General features: G+C 38.2%; 1 protein-coding gene across 2 annotated transcripts in view; it reads right to left on the bottom strand.

Moving 5' to 3' along the window:
* The window catches only part of gnaz (guanine nucleotide binding protein (G protein), alpha z polypeptide), a 45,557-nt gene that overhangs the window by 4,754 nt on the left and 20,612 nt on the right, over nt 1-20,191 (bottom strand). Inside the window, exons 1-2 of one of the 2 annotated variants that reach the window (XM_059539977.1) lie at nt 15,608-15,770; nt 13,349-14,639 (exon numbers count right to left, since the gene is read on the bottom strand). In XM_059539977.1, coding sequence (XP_059395960.1) covers nt 13,349-14,071 — 723 coding nt within the window. In that variant the 5' untranslated portion in view covers nt 14,072-14,639; nt 15,608-15,770. Of the gene's footprint in view, nt 1-13,348; nt 14,640-15,607; nt 15,771-20,191 lie in introns of those variants that run through there. The other variant, XM_059539976.1, reaches the window with a different exon arrangement.

Below are 20,191 nucleotides of genomic sequence, written 5' to 3' on the forward strand. Positions count from 1 at the left end.
TAACCAATCGCGCAACCCAGGGGATGGGTAGAAGTGCTTTGTTGAAGCTCAAGGTGTTTCCAACTACAGCCTTCTCCAGAGCTAAGTGTGGGAGAGATAGAAGGAGATGAGAGAGAGAAAAAGAAAGAGAAAAGGAGGCAGGAAGCCAGCGGGAGGGGGTGCCCCGCTGACACACACCACACAGCGTGACGCCCGGCCTGCGCACTCAAGACACAAGCCTTCATTAGGCTTAAATATTAATAAGGAGGTTCAACAGTGTATTAATGCTTTGTTTCCTGTAAATAAGAACTGTCTCGCTCTAGAAAATACATTTCATTGAAGCAGAGTACAAACGACTCTTGTTTAGTCTTCCCAGCAGCATTAAGAGAGCTGTAATGTAAATTTGCACCATACCTGCTCATAATTGCCATGCTTTGTGTCTCACATTTGTCTCTCGTTCTCTTTATTCCGCCCTGTTTACATTTCCTTTGTTGAAGATAAGAACATCATACAAAGATTAACCATATTTGAACTTAGAAACTCTCTTAGTTATTGCTTCTTTTCATTAAATTATTATAGGAACTGCAACCCAGGCTCATTAGAAAAATGTGGCTAGCACAACATTTCTGCAAAATTATATCACATTGCTTGTTGTACCCTTTGCAACTATTTCATAGCAAAATGTACAATGAGTGGAGGTAAACACCCATTCAGTTTTATCCAAAACAGACGCATAAAAGAATTATAATAATGAGCCTTTAATTGCCTACATACTGTAGCCTATAAGCACTCAAGCACACGCATAAGCGTGCCACAGCACAGCGACAGAAATATGTATGATTATGAACGTGTCAGGGAAAAACAGTAAGGAGGCTGCATTCACATTTTAAGAATTTATTGATAAATTTCTTGGTTCTCGGGTTTAAGAGATGAAGTCGGCAACACTGACTCGTCGTCTTTGCAGCAGTGGATGCATCTGTCTTTTTAATACGGATTACATGATCTGAGAATATTTGTTTTTCATTTATATTGGCTTATTTAAAAGTTGATATATCTCTCTCTATAGATTAATATTTTTCATGTCTGTAAGACAAATATACAGAGTTTCGCACTCAAGTTCACAGAGGCTGCGACGGCAGAAAGCACATCCTGTTTGCTTTCATTATTTTACAAAAGCGCAATGATTTGTTGTTACTGTGAGGGCACAAAAATAAATGTAGAGTCTTAACAGATTTGAAAGAAAGTATTACTCTTATCTGTATGAGCAAAAATAACAGAATATATTAAAAGCAAGTGAGCACACCGGCGCCACCATCTGTCCTGCAGTGAGTGTTCAGCCTCCACACTCCGCACAGACACTTCAATAGCGCGCATTTCTCTAGGGTAACATTAGATAGAGTAGCCATGTCACATTGCTTATACTTACATATTTCAGTTGATAAGCCATATTTGAGGTTGATGAATAATAGGCGAGTGTTTTGATGTCCTGCCCGAAGTAGCATATACTGTATTACCACATAGACCAGCCGTTAACATTGGATTTTTATTTATTTATTTATTTTCTGCAATTAAGCGACTATTAAAATTTGATCAACCAAGCCTCTTCTGGTTGACTAATGGTTAGTCGACTATTAAAGGGTTAGTTCACCCAGATAGCAAAATTATGTAATTAATAACTTACCCTCATGTTGTTTCAAACCCGTAAGACCTCCGTTTATCTTTGGAACACAGTTTAAGATATTTTAGATTTAGTCCGAGAGCTCTCAGTCCCTCCATTGAAGCTGTGTGTACGGTATACTGTCCATGTCCAGAAGGGTAAGAAAAACATCATCAAAGTAGTCCATGTGACATGAGAGGGTCAGTTAGAATTTTTTGAAGCATCGAAAATACATTTTGGTCCAAAAATAGCAAAAACGTTGACTTTATTCAGCATTGTCTTCTCTTCCGTGTCTGTTGTGAGAGAGAGTTCAAAACAAAGCAGTCTGGATATCCGGTTCGCGAACGAATCATTCAGTTCACCAAATCGAACTGAATCGTTTTAAACGGTTCACATCTCTAATACGCATTAATCCACAAATGACTTAAGCTGTTAACTTTTTTAATGTGGCTGACACTCCCTCTAAGTTCAAACAAACCAATATCCCGGAGTAATTCATTTACTCAAACAGTACACTGACTGAACTGCTGTGAAGAGAGAACTGAAGATGAACACCGAGCCGAGCCAGATAAGAAGAATCGAGGAGCTGATGATACTGCGCATGTGTGATTCAGCGTGAAGCAGACTGACACACAGAGCGCATGAACCGAACTGATTCTTTTGGTGATTGATTCTGAACTGATTCTGTGCTAGTGTTATGAGCGCGGGTAAACTGATATGGAAGCATATGGGTAGCAATATTCAATTTGGAATGTAATATGCAAAATGACAATGCAATATGTAAAATGGCAATGCATTTCTGTATTTACATTTACATTTTCCAATACATTTGTGCAACATTTGGTGCAAAATGAAAATGAAAATTAAATTACATAATTTTCATTTGCCATTTCATACACCAGTTTTAATATGTAAAATGAATACTAATTTTAACGCTTTATAAGTTGCAAAATTAAAATGAAAATGTATTACAGAAATGATTAGATATGTATAACATGTTCAAGCAAAAACTGTGGCAAAATGATCATTTAAATGCTATTTTTCTTAAATGCATTAACACTCACAGTCAAGACACTTACGATTGCATTTTCATTCAGTGTCCCGCAATGAATGTAGCAAAATTCAATGTGCACATTAAAAATGCATTCCGAGCCGATCACGTCTCCGCCCCCTCCCGCCATGTCAATCACTGCGTGAACAAGGCGGGGCTTGCAGAAGGTCTGAGACTCAAATCTCAAGAAGAGGATTCAAGTGAGAGAACATGGACAAGACAGTTGGTCCATGTACGTTTTGATCATTTCGAATTATGGCTTCAATATTTCTTTCGCACTTGTGGGCGGCGCTGAAGCGCTCCTTTCATCTGATTGGTCGAATCACTCCACCTTCAGCTCGGTCTTTTCATTCTTTCAGGCAGAATAAGAGTCAGTGCGAGTGAAGCACTGTAATGTCTGGAACCACCGCTCACTGTTAATTAGCATAATATTTGAATCAGATGTAGCTGGGCACATAATTCATGCTGCTGCAACTTGCAAGAGACCCTGTTAAATTATTTCTAGGTTATAGTATTGTATAAATATTGTACCACTGATAAAAACAAATAGTTGTGCAAATAGTTCTGTCTCCTTGGATAACAGTGAAGTGGAAATAAATATAGTTAAACACGAGTCAGACGAGTCTGAAGATCTGAGCTGAATTTGGTGAAACAAAGTTCTAGTCTGTGTCAATTACTCTCATAATAAATAATAATAATAATGTTACCCGTATTTTTCGGTATAAGTTGCATCAGTCCAAAAATATGTCATGACGAGGAAAAAAACATATGTAAGTTCCACTGGACTATTAAGTCGCATTTATTCAGAACCAAGAGAAAACATTACCGTCTACAGACATGGAGCTGTTCAGTATATTATTGATTTTTATTTCCACTTCACTTTTATCCAAAGAGACAAAACTATTTGCACTGTATTTATCAGTGGGACAATATTCATACAATACTACAACCTAGAAATAATTTGCAGGTCTCAGCAGCACGAATTACAACCCGAATTCCGGAAAAGTTGGGACGTTTTTTAAATTTTAATAAAATGAAAACTAAAAGACTTTCAAATCACATGAGCCAATATTTTATTCACAATAGAACATAGATAACATAGCAAATGTTTAAACTGAGAAAGTTTACAATTGTATGCACAAAATGAGCTCATTTCAATTTTGATTTCTGCTACAGGTCTCAAAATAGTTGGGACGGGGCATGTTTACCATGGTGTAGCATCTCCTTTTCTTTTCAAAACAGTTTGAAGACGTCTGGGCATTGAGGCTATGAGTTGCTGGAGTTTTGCTGTTGGAATTTGGTCCCATTCTTGCCTTATATAGATTTCCAGCTGCTGAAGAGTTCGTGGTCATCTTTGATGTATTTTTCGTTTAATGATGCGCCAAATGTTCTCTATAGGTGAAAGATCTGGACTGCAGGCAGGCCAGGTTAGCACCCGGACTCTTCTACGACGAAGCCATGCTGTTGTTATAGCTGCAGTATGTGGTTTTGCATTGTCCTGCTGAAATAAACAAGGCCTTCCCTGAAATAGACGTTGTTTGGAGGGAAGCATATGTTGCTCTAAAACCTTTATATACCTTTCAGCATTCACAGAGCCTTCCAAAACATGCCAGCTGCCCATACCGTATGCACTTATGCACCCCCATACCATCAGAGATGCTGGCTTTTGAACTGAACGCTGATAACATGCTGGAAGGTCTCCCTCCTCTTAAGCCCGGAGGACACGGCGTCCGTGATTTCCAACAAGAATGTCAAATTTGGACTCGTCTGACCATAAAACACTATTCCACTTTGAAATAGTCCATTTTAAATGAGCCTTGGCCCACAGGACACGACGGCGCTTCTGGACCATGTTCACATATGGCTTCCTTTTTGCATGATAGAGCTTTAATTGGCATCTGCTTATGGCACGGCGGATTGTGTTTACCGACAGTGGTTTCTGAAAGTATTCCTGGGCCCATTTAGTAATGTCATTGACACAATCATGCCGATGAGTGATGCAGTGTCGTCTGAGAGCCCGAAGACCACGGGCATCCAATAAAGGTCTCCGGCCTTGTCCCTTACGCACAGAGATTTCTCCAGTTTCTCTGAATCTTTTGATGATGTTATGCACTGTAGATGATGAGATATGCAAAGCCTTTGCAATTTGACGTTGAGGAACATTGTTTTTAAAGTTTTCCACAATTTTTTTACACAGTCTTTCACAGATTGGAGAGCCTCTGCCCATCTTTACTTCTGAGAGACTCTGCTTCTCTAAGACAAAGCTTTTATAGCTAATCATGTTACAGACCTGATATCAATTAACTTAATTAATCACTAGATGTTCTCCCAGCTGAATCTTTTCAAAACTGCTTGCTTTTTTAGCCATTTGTTGCCCCCGTGCCAACTTTTTTGAGACCTGTAGCAGGCATTAAATTTTAAATGAGCTAATTAAGTGGATAAAAGTGTAAAATTTCTCAGTTTAAACATTTGCTACGTTATCTATGTTCTATTGTGAATAAAATATTGGCTCATGTGATTTGAAATTCCTTTAGTTTTCATTTTATTAAAATTTAAAAAACGTCGCAACTTTTCCGGAATTCGGGTTGTATGTGCCCAGCTACATCTCATTAAAATATTATGCTAATTAACAGTGAGCGATGGTTTAAGACGTTACAGTACTTCACGCGCACTGACTCTTATTCTGCCTGAAAGAATGAAAAGAGCGAGCTGAAGGTGAAGCGATTCGACCAATCAGATGAAAGCAACGTTTCAGCTCCGCCCACAAGTGCGAAAGAAATATTGAAGCCATAAACCGAAATGATCAAAACGTACATGGACCAACTGTCTTGTCCATGTTCTCTCACTTGAATCCTCTTCTTTAGATTTGAGTCTCTTGACCTTCTGCAAGCCCCGCCTTGTTCACGCAGTGATTGACATGGCGGGAGGGGGCGGAGACGTGATCGGCTCGGAATGCATTTTTAATGTGCACATTAAATTTTGCTACATTCATTGCGGGACACTGAATGAACATGCAATAGTAAGTGTCTTGACTGTGAGTGTTAATGCATTTAAGAAAAATAGCATTTAAATGATCATTTTGCCACAGGTTTTGCTGGAACATGTTATACATATCTAATCATTTCTGTAATACATTTTCATTTTAATTTTGCAACTTATAAAGCGTTAAAATTAGTTTTCATTTTACATATTAAAACTGGTGTATGAAATGGCTAATGAAAATTATATAATTTAATTTTCATTTTTATTTTGCACCAAACGTTGCACAAATGTATCCGAAAACCGATGCAACCGGTTCTTGACTCGTGAACGAGTCAGTCTTTTGTTTGTTATCTGGCTCGGCTCGGTGTTCATCTTCAGTTCTCTCTTCACAGCAGTTCAGTCAGTGTACTGTTTGAGTAAATGAATTACTCCGGGATATTGGTTTGTTTGAACTTAGAGGGAGTGTCAGCCACATTAAAAAAGTTAACAGCTTAAGTCATTTGTGGATTAATGCGTATTAGAGATGCGAACCATTTAAAACGATTCAGTTCGATTTGGTGAACTGAATGATTCGTTCGCGAACCGGATATCCAGATTGCTTTGTTTTGAACTCTCTCACACAACAGACACAGAAGATAGGACATTGCTGAATAAAGTCCTTGTTTTTGCTATTTTTGGACCAAAATGTATTTTCGATGCTTCAAAAAATTCTAACTGACCATCTCATGTCACATGGACTACTTTGATGATGTTTTTCTTACCCTTCTGGACATGGACAGTATACCATACACACAGCTTCAATGGAGGGACTGAGAGCTCTCGGACTAAATCTAAAATATCTTAAACTGTGTTCCAAAGATAAACGGAGGTCTTACGGGTTTGGAACGACATGAGGGTAAGTTATTAATTACATAAATTTGCTATCTGGGTGAACTAACCCTTTAAGGGGCAGCCCTATTCATTTTTTTATTTTTTTTTGCTGTCTAGTCAAAAATCAGAAGAAAATAAATATTCTAATGTGCTTCAATGGCTCTTGTCAGTCATAAAGTTGGAGACAGCAGAAGTCCTCCATCAGTTTACTTCCTCAAAGCCAAATATATCCTTCCATGTTTCCCAAGCATCCCTCCCATGATGACCCATTTCTTGAGTCTCTCTCCAACTCCTCCCAGCCAACTGGCACCAGAGCTGCATTGCTTCAACCAACTATTGCGCAGTGCAGTTCCTCGCAGTATCCTTCTCCACACAAGCACTGCTGCTTGCGCGAGCGCACTTCTATCCTCTCTCCGGTTGCCACGCACCATGTAAACCCCCCAAACCCCTCCTCCCGTTCACAGCTCATTGTCAACCGCCCAGGATTAGGAGCGTTTGACTGCTCTGTTGCTTGGCAACAGTTGCCTTGGAAACCTTTTTTAAGGAAGGGTTGGGTCAAAAAAAAAGGAAACTGGAAAGGGATGTTGAAGGGGGAAAAGAAGATAGAACACACAGCGCCACAAAATTGACAACTGTTGCTTAAAGTCCCTAGCAGAATTAGATGATAGCGGATCACAGCTGCAAAGTTACATTTGTGGCAGTGAATTACTGGAAAGCTTTTGTACCAGATGTGCAGGAATAAGCTTTCCCTTAATGAGGGACTGTGGGACTACAGAAGAGAAGACATTTCTATTCAAATCTGTTGAATTTGCTTTCATTAGGTCAAACAATTACTTAAAAGTAGGGTTGAAGCATGGTGAAAATCAAAATAGGTGGGACTGATAACACTTTAATTTAGGGACCAATTATGACTATTAACTTGTTGCTTATAAGCATGCATATGCATATTGGCTGTTCATTCATACTTATAAAGCACACATTAAAGGAATAGTTCACTCAAAAATCTGTCCCTGTCAGAAAGTGCTCAGATTTCATCAAAAATATCTTAATTTGTGTTCCAGATACTAATAAAGGTCTTACAGGTTTGGAACGACATGAGGGTGAGTAATTAATGACAGAATTTTCTTTTTTTGAATAACTAACTGTTTAATGTTTAATGGCTAATACTGTAAGACCATATTTTTGATCCCTTAATCCTTACCAAACTTAACAACTACCTAACTAACTATTAATAAGCAGCAAATAAGTAGTTAACAGAGGCAAAAGTCAAAGCTAATAGTTAGAACTGGTCCCCAAACTAAAGTGTGACCATGGGATTTTAATGCTGTAACTAAAATGTTTCCTAAATGTCTGGAAAACCACCGTCTATAAAATATTGCTCCACTTAGGCCTGAGTAAAACTGCTTTTTGCAAAGTTCATGACAGATGGAAATATATAGATACACACAGGAGGTAATTCATTATCTGGGGAGGGTTCGGAGTGTTTGCTGTGTTCTGGAAAAACTTGCCTTAAAATATCAAACATGTTTCACATATTTTGTTTTTGTTGTTGTTTTTAATTATATAGAGGTTTTAATGAGCAATAAGACCTGGATTCAGATTATTATATGATTTAAATTAATATACCCGTACATATAATTAAGATTTTTTGGTTTTTGATCTTGAAGTCTTAATGTTGAAAACAGTTATGTGGCTGATTATGTTTGTGGAAACTGTGATAAAAAGGGCTTTTCAGGAAAAACCTGGATTATTATTATTTTTTTGTTCAAAAGAACAGCATGTATTTAAAACAGAAATCTTTTGTAATGTTATGTTTTAACTGTCACTTCAAATCAAATCTTACTGCCCCCAATCCAATGGGATACTCAAAAACCTACTTGGGATGCAAACAACAGCCAAAGACACCCTTCTGTGAACAACGTGTTTTGCTGTAGGGGAGGTGCTTTAAAGGGGATGGATTTAAAAAAACAAAACATAAAAAAAACAAGAGGGTTTTTTCATGCAAATTGTCTAACAGCTATGAAACAGAACACTGTTAGCATGCTAATTAAAGCCTAAAATTACAATTATTTTCATAAAATACAAACAATAATAATAACCTAGATGAACCAGTTGACTTTACTTCATGACTATTTAGCAATTGTGACTAATTTATTTGTTCCATTCAAAACCACTTGGCTCAAAAATCTGTTTTTAGTGAGCATGATATTTCAGCCTGTAGCTGTATACTGGCTTAATATGCTGAGAAATCGGCTGTTCATTTAGCCAGACATTTTAATAGAGTCATGTTTTCCTATATGACTGTGTTCAAAAGTCATATACACAGTAGTGGTTGTCTAGACACATTACTGCAGCACAAAAGCTTTTAGTGTCACTTGCCCGACCCTGTCTTCTTAGTCAAAATTGTCTATTTAACACACAAGTCACCATGATTGCCTCCTATTAACTACATTCTTTGGAGAATCGTCGTTCAATTTTTCTTCTAATGCTCGTATCTCTCCCTGTGACAGACAGTCCATTCAGACTGACTTTTTTAAGACCACGAAAAATTGCTTTAAACCCTACTCTGCCACTCTGACTCAATCATTTGGTGACCGCACTGATCCCTTTTGCCTCACCCGATGCGTGCGAGTGAGTGAATGCACATTGTCATTACACAAATTCTGCTCCATACTGGCAGAACCAGAGCAGATTGGCAGCACACAAGCGGCAGCACATGTGGGCCAGTTCAGAGATGAGTGCTTATTGAGTAATCTAATTCAGAGGCTCACCCCAGACCCTGGAGCTCAAACACACGCTCATCTACTGTAGCTGTTAGCGTACGTTTACGAAACTCGTGAGGCCCTGTTTAGCCCAAATTTTCCACGAGCCTTTCATGGATGGTCAAGGAGAACAAAAAACTTAGCACAGCAACAACAACTTTCTCATGAACATAGGGGAAAAAAATCTGATGTATCATATTTATCCACTGTAATTTACTGTAAAATTACATGACATTAGCAAGCTGTTTTACTTCCGTAATATAATATATATCTGAAACAGGATATTTAAGATATCCTAAAGCTAAATGATGCACCATTTACAATACTGTAAAACCAAGAACTTGTGTTAAGAAAATACAATCCATTTATTGAGTTTAAAGGGCACCTATTATGCCCCTTTTTACAAGATGTATTATAAGTCTCAGGTGTCCCCAGAATGTGCCTCTTAAATTTCAGTCCAAAAATACCCCAAAATTATTATTTTTTGCATGTCTCTTTAAATGCAATTTAGCTCCTGCTCCCTGCCCATTTTCCAGAATAGGACTGTGCCTTTATAGCTTGTACTTTGGATACTCTGCTAAAAACATCCGTTTATATTTATTATCATGTTTATGGTGCTGAAATCATGCATTTTAAACCATATTAGTTTCAACTTTCTGAGTTTTGCAAACTTATAAGTGCATTACCGCCTCCTATCTCTAAAGTGGACCATTGACACTCCAAATTGAGATTGTAGAAAGAGTGTCAATGGTCAATTTGAGAGATAGGTGGCGGTAATGCACTTATTAGTTTGCGATCTTCCATAAAGCAAGAAGCATCTTTACACATAAAGTATATCGTCACGAGCCGCAGGGTTTAATTTGGTTTTGTTTTTGTATGTATTTTTTAGTGCTGGGCAATGATAAAATGTTTTAATCGCGATTAATCACATTATTGTCTGCGATTAATCACATTATTGTTTACAATTAAGCACAATTAATTGCATTAAACTAATAATGCATTCAACAGTAGTGCATTGTGCACTTTTTTCATTAAAAAGTAGGCCTACTGCTATATGAACACAAGTGTAATAACCTTTGGTTTGCAAACACTTTAAACAAATAAGGTGCTTTTTACAGCAGTGTTCCTTTTACATAGTAGCAGTTAAAAAATTTACTGTAGCCTAAATCTCAACTTACAACATTAATGTAATTAAATTAAATATAAAACAAGCTATTTGTCACTGCCAGGACATTAACGTTTTTATAGAAAATATTTTATAGTTTGTTATAGAAAAACAAGTTATGCTCAGAGTCCAGAGCCTCGATCATAACATTATAACAGGCATCTGCCTATTAGAGACCTGCACAATCGTGGGACCCATCGCTGCAGAGTGCGGCGCAGGACAACACTTGATGGGTGGGTAGGTGTCAATCAATTAATGTGTTAACGTGATAATAACACATTAACTTGCCCAGCCCTAGTATTTTCATTTTATGTATGTTTTAGCCATTATTCCCATCCTCTTGCATTATATGACTAATCCCTGCTAATCCGGCAGTGCCCGTCAACAGTCGTGGGCGGAGCTTGTAAAATGTGATGTCACATTTTACGGATTCTAGGAACAGTTTGTTCTGAGACACTGCTTATGATTAATGGGGATTTTAAAAAAGAGAGCGGGTGGATTTTTATCATTATAGGGTGTTTGTGTACACACACTTCCAACACACATTTATGTTCAACATGTAAAAGTGAATTTTGCATAATACAAGCATGTGCCCTTTAAAAACATTAATTTCATTTAAATCTACCATGAAAATCATCAACGCACCTTGTAAACATGCTAAATAAATCATATTCGAAGATTACCTCAAGCTATCTCTGACTGCTGCAACGGTTCTCAACCAGAAGAGATGGCAAATCCACAAAAACCACTGGAGGAGGTTCACCCTTCCCCCTTCAATATATTCTTGTTTCACCATTCCCCAGTGAGATGCTAATTCCTTCATACAGGTTCCTCACTCCTCTTTCAGCTTGTTACTTCCTTATTCTTTCAAACTTTCTAGCAGAAGACACACAAAACTTTCTCTGACCCCCATCACATGAGTGATTTTCCCCAGTGTTAAAGCTGATAATTCTCGCGGGTACACCCTGACACCTTGAACTGTGAACTCAATTATCACTCTTGTACATCCCCCCTCACTCCCACCAAGACTCGCAGAACACTTTTATTTTTAACTCCCCAACTCTAATTGATATTCCAGGCTAATCCACTGCTTGGAAGTTCTTGTTGTGAGTCGAGGGAAAAGGTTTAGCGTAGCGCACACAGGTATGCTGTCTTTGAACTCACTCATAAGCAATTAGCTTTACCACATGGAGAGAGAATGTATGTGGTAAGATGGTCATTTAGAAAAGTTAATTCTGAGTCTCAACATAAACACACATTTAATTAACGTTGGAGGCAAATATAATCGGGTTTACCCTGTAAATACCATTTGCTATTAATTGATGGGAAGTCCTCTATAAAGAGTAGCTTAAGCTAACATGAATTTCAATGGTTGTACACTCCTTCTTAGCTAATTTGCTAGTCTTAGCTAGTTTACTGTGGTCTCCCAGTCTGGGGTGCACTTGCCAAATGTATGGTTAGCTAACAATTGTCACATGTTTTGTCATTACAAAATAGTTCAAAGATTAAATGTTTTTCCCGAAACCATAGATCCAAAGAACGTTTACAAACAGCACAGCAAAATTATATTTTCACCCTTTTTTTGTCTTTATTAAATATGACTGTACAGATCAGACAGGAAAGTATAGGGTGGAGAAAAGTCAATGGGATCGGCAAAGGACCTTGAGTTGGGAATCAAACTATATATCAACATGCTGCCCAATAGGCTATTGACAGAACTGCAAAGTTGTTTGGCTAGAACAACAGTAAAGCTCTTAACCTATGGTTTCTTGTTAATATGTTTTTATGGAATTGTTTTGGAATTGTTGGGAAAAAAAGAAAGATCTCTCATTAATTACTCACCCTCATGTCATTGCAAACCCTTGATACCTTCCTTCACCTTCAGAACACAAGTTAAGATATTTTCGATGAAATTTGAGAGCTCTCTGACCCTGCATAGACAGCCACACAACTACCACGTTTACCAGAAAGTAGTAAGGACATCATTAAAATAGTAATTTTATGAAGCTACAAGAATATTTTTTGTGCTCAAAGAAAACAAAAATAACTATCTGTTTTCTTATGTGTCAGTCTTTGATGTGCATTCATTAGAGTACCACAACATCAGAATGGCTGCTCCTGCATCAACAGCATCACATGCATGTGTTGTGATACTCTCTTGAATGCATGGCGGAGACTTACATGAAAGAGAAAATTTGTTAAATAAAGTTATTTTTGTTTTATTTGTACACAAAAAGTATTCTTGTAGCTTCATAGCTTTCAGAACGGATGTCACATGGACTATTTTAACGATGTCCTTACTACCTTCTGGGCCTTAAACATGGTAGCTGCGTTGCTGTCTATGCAGGGTTCAGAAAGCTTTTATCAAAAATATCTTAATTTGTGTTTTGAGGCCAGGTGATCTCCCTGTCTAAACTGCTGAAAAGGGCCCAATACCTATCTCAGATCAAAGAGTCAAATCATCATCTTCAAAAGGCTAGACCTGCTAAGACCAACAGCCAGCTTAGGCTGGTTAAACTACCTACCTTTGGCTGGTCGCCCAGCGTTATCTTTCTGATGAAGTTAGATTACCAATATAGCCTTGATGGTTAATTCAGTCCAAATCTACTAGGAAGATCAGTGTTTAAAACACAACACGCTATGCTGGTCTTTTAACAGGGTACTGTTAGGTCTCTAAATAGCTTGAATGAAACGGAAACTTGTGTGCTACAGGAAATGTGAATTCAAGATGATAAAAGCAGTTTGTTTGTCAGTGCCACGGACAAGATGAATTTACTGTAGAGAAGTACGTAGCCTAGTGTAGATAACATGGAGTTCATGTGTCTCTGTCTGCATTATCTGTTCACACTAATGGCCTGAATGCAAAATTGGGCTCTCCTTACCGTCTGGTTGTCTTCATAAAGCTTGAGGTCATAGCCACTGAGCTCCACACAGAATATAATGGCAGTCACACCCTCAAAACAGTGGATCCACTTCTTCCTTTCTGAACGCTGGCCGCCCACGTCCACCATTTTGAAGGTGAGCTCCTTGAAGGTAAATTTGTTCTCAACAATGCCAGTGGTCATGTCACGTGAGCGCAGAATGTCCTCGACGGTTGGGATGTACTCAGGCGCAGAAATGCGCTCCAGGTCGTTTAGATAATAGGATGTATTGTCCTCTAGGTGGTACTCATTGGAACGGCAAAAGCACTCCTGGACCCCTGGATCAGCCCACAATCGCTTCATCACCCCCAGGAGCTCTGGCGTGATCTCACCCTTGCTCTCGGCAGGTCCGGTGAGTGCAAATAGTTGCACTGCGTCGTAAGCCCGATCGGGGTTGTGGAAGTCGATCTTCAAGGTGGCAAGGGCACGAATGATGCGGGTGAGCGAGTCAATGGCGTTGTAGAGGATAAGGGGCTTGTATTCCTTGCAGGCCTCCAGGTTGAAACCTCCACTATGGATGATCTTCATCTGCTTCACGATGGTGCTCTTGCCAGAGTTGCTGGTTCCGAGCAGCAGAAGTTTGATCTCACGCCGCTGCCGCTGGCTTTCTGAGCGCAGACGTCGATCAATGTGACGTGAGCGCCGGGCGGCCTCCTTTTCCTCTGAACTCTGCCGGCACCCCATGGTCAACTGCACCTGGACTTGAGCTGGTAATCCCAGGAATTGGGAGAGTGGACGATAAATGTATGCAATGTAAAAAGATATGGTGATACAGTGGAGCTGATGCTAGAGGAAGCTTTTGCTGGAAACCAGTTTCAGATTGGTGTTACACAACATGCATTGTCCAAGTCTACAGTTTACAATTTTTTTTTAATGGTTGATGTTTTGGCGTACAATGCTACCATGACATGGTGGAAAACCCACTCAGGCCCTGGCATAAGTGCGTGTTTGCCTTCCAGATCCCAAAGACGTGGGGTTCATATCAGGGGACTCTCCCCTGAGCACGGCAGGCTTTAAATGGACTTGTCAGTGTTCAACGAGAGAAAGTCGAAACCGTAAAATTCCTTCACTCTCCTCCCTCATTGCGTCCAGTGTGCTTCCCTGTATTTCTGTGACTGATTCATCTGTTGTCAACTCCTCCCTTCCTTTAATTTTCTTCAGACCCTTTCTGTCCGATGGAATGTCTCTGGGCGTCTGTGTACTAGATCGTCCTGCTTACATAAGCCAGTGAGGCAGCTAAAGGCCCATGTTCCTGAAGGTAAAAAAAAAAAAAACAAGACATTAGTAATCATCAAACAGAGAGGAGGGAAAGTAAAACTAAAAATTCTAAGAAGAAAGTTTCTGTCTGAGAGATCTTAAACCTTCCTAAACCTTCTGGACTGGACGATGTTCGCACAAAATTTAATATTAATCACTTCACGGTTCTTAACTTCAAAGTCAACATAAAACATGCATTCATAACCCAGTTTTACCTCTGCAATGTGACGTATTTCTGAAAAAGAATATACAATGAGAAAAACTAGGACTTGGACTAGGACTTGATTTTGTCCATATAGAATTGACTGGATTGTGAGACGTGAGCGTTTCATACAAGGATAGAGTCAGCACCCACTTTTGGGAGGCATTTCGACAAGGGCACGTAGGGCGCAGGTCAAATCAAGATCTCCTAGATGCATCCCAATACTAAGGCTTCTTTTTTAGATCCATCTTTATTTGCTGTTATTACTGCAAATTGAATTGGAATAATACATTTAAAAAATATATATTACTATATTACCTCCAGAAGTGTCCTAAAACAAAGCCTGCTGTAAATAGTTGTTTGGCTACTGGCTACACTGACCTTGGTGATGGGAGAAAAAAAAATCAAGACAAACTTTTTATGGTAGCTTTATGAAAGTAAATAGGTTGATTAAGTGGGGGCTTAGATTTTGTATTCTGTTGCACACCACAGAAATCTTTTCAACAAAAACACTTCAATTGCACATGCAGAATAAACAAATCCACTTGTCACAAACCCAAGAAAAATTACACCAATTGCTTTCATGTGTCCACGAGTAACAAAAGCAGGGTAAACTCAAGCAAAACATGAACAAACATGGTCATTAGTACAGTCAGTCTCTGTTAGCTCTACAATATACTTCTGCTACACACTTCTGCTTTCTCAAACTAAGGCACAGACACACGCATGCCTCAGATCATGGTTTGTATCAAAAATCTAACCTTCTCCATAGTAAGTCTTTCCCATCATGCACTTCCTTGTCACCTGCATCTCTCTGGGAACATAGATTCCGGTCTGCCAAGATGGTTTTCCAGCACACAAAGCCCACACACACACATTTGTTCTCAAACAGACACACACAAGCAAAGGCAGGCAGGGTGTGAAACGGAAACAGATGTGAGATGAATGTCCTGCCCTGAAGCAACTGGTACCGCCCATTCTACTCTCCCGTTCCCCAAGCCTCAACCACTGAGCTAACTGATAGCAGGTGGACTGTTTATTTACTGTCATGGTGGAAAATAACTGGCTCAGACCAGCAGGTGCTTCTTTCCAACTCATTCCAATGTAACAAATGCAACAAACCCCTTTAGAAAAGTCTTTTATGGCAGGGCTTAACAATAAGGATGTTTTCCGCTGGCTTAGTCAGGTCAGTGTTTTACTTGCCCATTTTTTACTTTCACTTCCCCCACCATAGAAAAATAAATAAATAAAAAGAAATTCTTCAAAAGGTCTGAAACAAACTCTTATGTGTAAGTATATGCAAACTCAGTTTTGCGCGTCAGTGTGTTGTGAAAAGTGCCACAATAATGGACAGTAATTCAAACCATATTCTGCCGCACAAAGTGAATTACTGTCATAATGGAGCAACAGTGTGAGTAGAATATTGCTGATTATATCTGCCTGAATAATAAAACATGCAGATTAATAGCAAAGGTATAGCAACAACCTGGCAGCCGGCTAGAAAGCCTTACCACCAACAATAACGGTATAGTAACAATCATTCATAAAGAGTTTAACAACTAATCAAGACTCAAAAGACAGAACCTCACAGCACACACTGTAGAGCAACACCTTGAGAACCATACAGAACACTTAAACAACAACTTAAGAACGACCAGAAAACCCCAATTGGCAATTGCATAGCAACACCATAAAGTAGTAACTACTTAAAACACTTTAGCAACACCATAAGAATCACTTAGATCACTCAAGTAACAACTAAATATCTAATCAGAACACTCATTTAGCAACTGCATAGCAACAACACTGCAACATTCTAAGAACAACTTAGAACACTTAAGCAACAGATAAAGAACCAATCAGAGCACCCCATTTAGTTAGTGCATTGTACCACCAAACCAACTGCTCAAAACAGTATTTCTCATCATAAAAACACCATAAGAACCACTCAGAACATCCCATTTAGTAGTTGCATAACAACACCTGTTACACACTGTTACAACACCTGTTGCATACTGTTTTTTTAATTCATTCAGCCGATCTCCGGGTCTGGTGGCAGCACTTTTAGCTTAGCTTAGCATAGATCACTGAATCTGACCATTAGCATCTCGCTCAAAAATGACCAAATAATTTTTCATTTTCAGTCTGTCTTAGTACACGATGTAACTACAGAAGTGAATAGGAAAAATATAGAAACTCTCAGTGCTACAGTCTAATCAGATTCGATGATCTATGCAAAGCTAAGCTAAAAGTGCTACCGCCAGACCCAGAGAACGTCTCAATGGATTTAAGAACGGTAAAACTCAACTATTTAACTCTAGGGGAGTTGGAAAATGAGCCTATTTTTTTAAAAAAAGCGGAGTGTTCTTTTAAAAAACACACAGAACACCCTAGCAACAGGATAGCTCACACCAAATACCCTACTATTCATTCGCTCATATCCTTGTATAACACCTTGTTTTTCAGTCTGACAGCATTTGAATGCTGTAACGATATCAACCTTCATATTCATCCGGAAGAAGGAGGCGGGAACCGGCGGACAATCAAAAACATTTTAATAACAAAATAAACACAAAACAGCGCACCAGCCCCTCACGGACGACTGGTGCGCATAAAATAAAAACCAAAACACAACTAAAAGCCCAGGCCTGGTCCTCTCTCGTCCTTCACTGTCGTCGCTCCAGTTTTATATCCTTCCATCTCCTCCATGGGCCTCGAGACCGGTGGGACGAACAGGTGTAGTTCATCTCCAATCACTCCCCCGGCCTCGCTCCCATGTCCCTCGGCCCCGCCCCACTCGTCACAAATGCATTATGCCATTTATTATTGAAAGCATCACAAACAATATGGATAAAGTATCCCTCGATATAATGTGAGCCCTAAAACAATACATAATGAAATATGTACTTTGAAGGGGAGTAGATGTGCTCTAAAGGTGATCTGTTAGAACACAAGTGCCGGAGGGACAGCATAATAAATGGATGCTCTTTGTGACAGGCAGTGTGCTATTGGCAGTGTAACAAATATGAAATCACGCCATGGCCTAGTTTCAAGGGAGAGATTACATATCCTACACCGGTCGCAAACAGAGAGAATACATCTCCAAGATCTGTCACAGACACAGTCCTGCTCTTAGAAAGATTATGGCACAAATATGTGTGAGAAGATTTTGACGGGGAAAAGCCACAGCAAAGTATGACAAACACAAAGGAAGGTAGTGTGTGTGAAGGGTTTTTTCTGTTGATTCAATTAATGTTTCAGAAATCATGTCAAACTTGTTCAATTTCAGCTAGTTGCTCCGCTAACGTAGTGGAGCAGCTTCTGTGTATAGACTACATATATAATACTCTCTTTTGTCCCATGGCTATTTTTTTTTCAAGCATTAGAGATACTAACTAAACTTTTTATTGTTTTGTTGTTTTTAAAATAAAGTATTATCTAAGATTAACCTAGCATAAGTAGATAATTTATAAAACAACAAATACTCCTATTTAAAGACTCATTTTCGCCTTTCCCAATAATCTATAATGTTTAATTTAATGTTTTTAACATAAAAGTGTGATTATTTGACAGTTTAAGTGCAATAAGACATGAAAGAACTTAGTTTAGTACTCGCATTGCCGTGTGACAATTCATACTTGGCCACTAATTCACCACAGTGTAAACTAGTTGCATTATCTTGTGAAATCAAGTTACGCTTCAACAATTAAAATGAAAATAATATTGATAAAATAAAAATTAAATTGAAAATATTGATACTAATTTAATTAAACATATACTTTCAATTAAAACCTATTTTGTCTTACCATAAATAATATAAATAATATTTAGCTTTGTACATAACATACTATGTAGCTCTGTTGCCACATCAATTCTGCAATTACAAAAAAAGTAAGGTCCCCTAACATTGTGAAACACAGGATGTGACATCATTTGGGTGCTTTCAGCAGCATGATGGGAAGGAAAGGGAATAACCTTATTTCAGTTTCTCAGTTGTTCAGCATTAGTCAAGCATAACTGCAACCCTATTACCCAAGTTATTGTAAGACTGATTTTTTTTTTTACATTTATGGTTTGAGTTTATAAACAAGTACAAAACAGACATAAAATAGCTACCCCTATTAAGAAATGTTTTATTTTTTACATTTGAACCCTTTTACCCATTTCATTATTATTATTATTATTATTATTAATTACTATAATTTTAATTTTAATATTTTTATGTGTGGAAAATCAGACAAACCAGGGTTTGAATTTGCATTTAGACATCCCAAACTTAAAAAGTAAAAGGATATTAAAAAAATATTAATATAAATATAAAAAATAAATGGTTATATAGCCTGAATACAATTTGGATAAAAGGCAAGGCAAGGCAAGGCAAGTTTATTTATATAGCACATTTCGTACACAATGGTAATTCAAAGTGCTTTACATAAAAGAAAGTAAAATAATAATGAAGAAAAATAATAACAAGAATAAAACAAGCAATTTTAAAACTTTTAAAATTATTAAAAAATTGACTTATTTAAAATGAATTTAAAACAGTTAGAAAATGATTTTACATAAAATAAAAAAACTGTGGAAATATAGTGCAATCAGTTCGGACATTGCACAGTTCTCATTCAATAAATGCACAGCTAAACAGATGAGTTTTAAGTCTAGATTTAAATGTGACTAGTGTTTTAGCACATCTGATCTCTTCTGGAAGCTGATTCCAACTGCGGGCAGCATAGTAACTAAAGGAGGACTCCCCTTGTTTTGTGTGAACCCTTGGTATTTCTAACTGACTCTATCCTAATGATCTGAGGTGTCTGTTAGGTTTATATTCAGTGAGGATATCTGAAATATATTTCGGTCCTAGGTCATTTATTGACTTATATACGAGTAAAAGTACTTTAAAATCAATCCTAAATGTAACTGGAAGCCAGTGTAAGGACCTGAGGACTGGTGTGATATGCTCAGATTTTCTTGTTCTAGTGAGAATCCTAGAAGCAGTGTTCTGGATGAGCTGCAGCTGTCTGATGGTCTTTGTGGGAAGGCTGGTGAGGAGCCCATTACAATAGTCCACCCTGCTGGTGATAAAGGCATGAACAAGTTTCTCCAAGTCTTGACTGGAAACAAATTCTTGCAATGTTTTTTAAATGATAGTATGCTGATGTAGTTACTGCGTTGACATGACTACTGAAACTAAGGTCTGTCTCCAGAATCACACCAAGATTCCTGACTTGATTTTTAGTTGTTTGACCCCTAGAGTTAAGGTATGCATTCACCTTGAACACTTCATCTTTGTTTCCAAACGCAATGATTTCAGTTTTTTCCTTGTTTAACTGAAGAAAGTTCTGGCA

This window comes from Carassius carassius, chromosome 45 (genome assembly GCF_963082965.1).
Source record: "Carassius carassius chromosome 45, fCarCar2.1, whole genome shotgun sequence".
NCBI classification, from domain to species: Eukaryota; Metazoa; Chordata; class Actinopteri; order Cypriniformes; family Cyprinidae; genus Carassius; species Carassius carassius.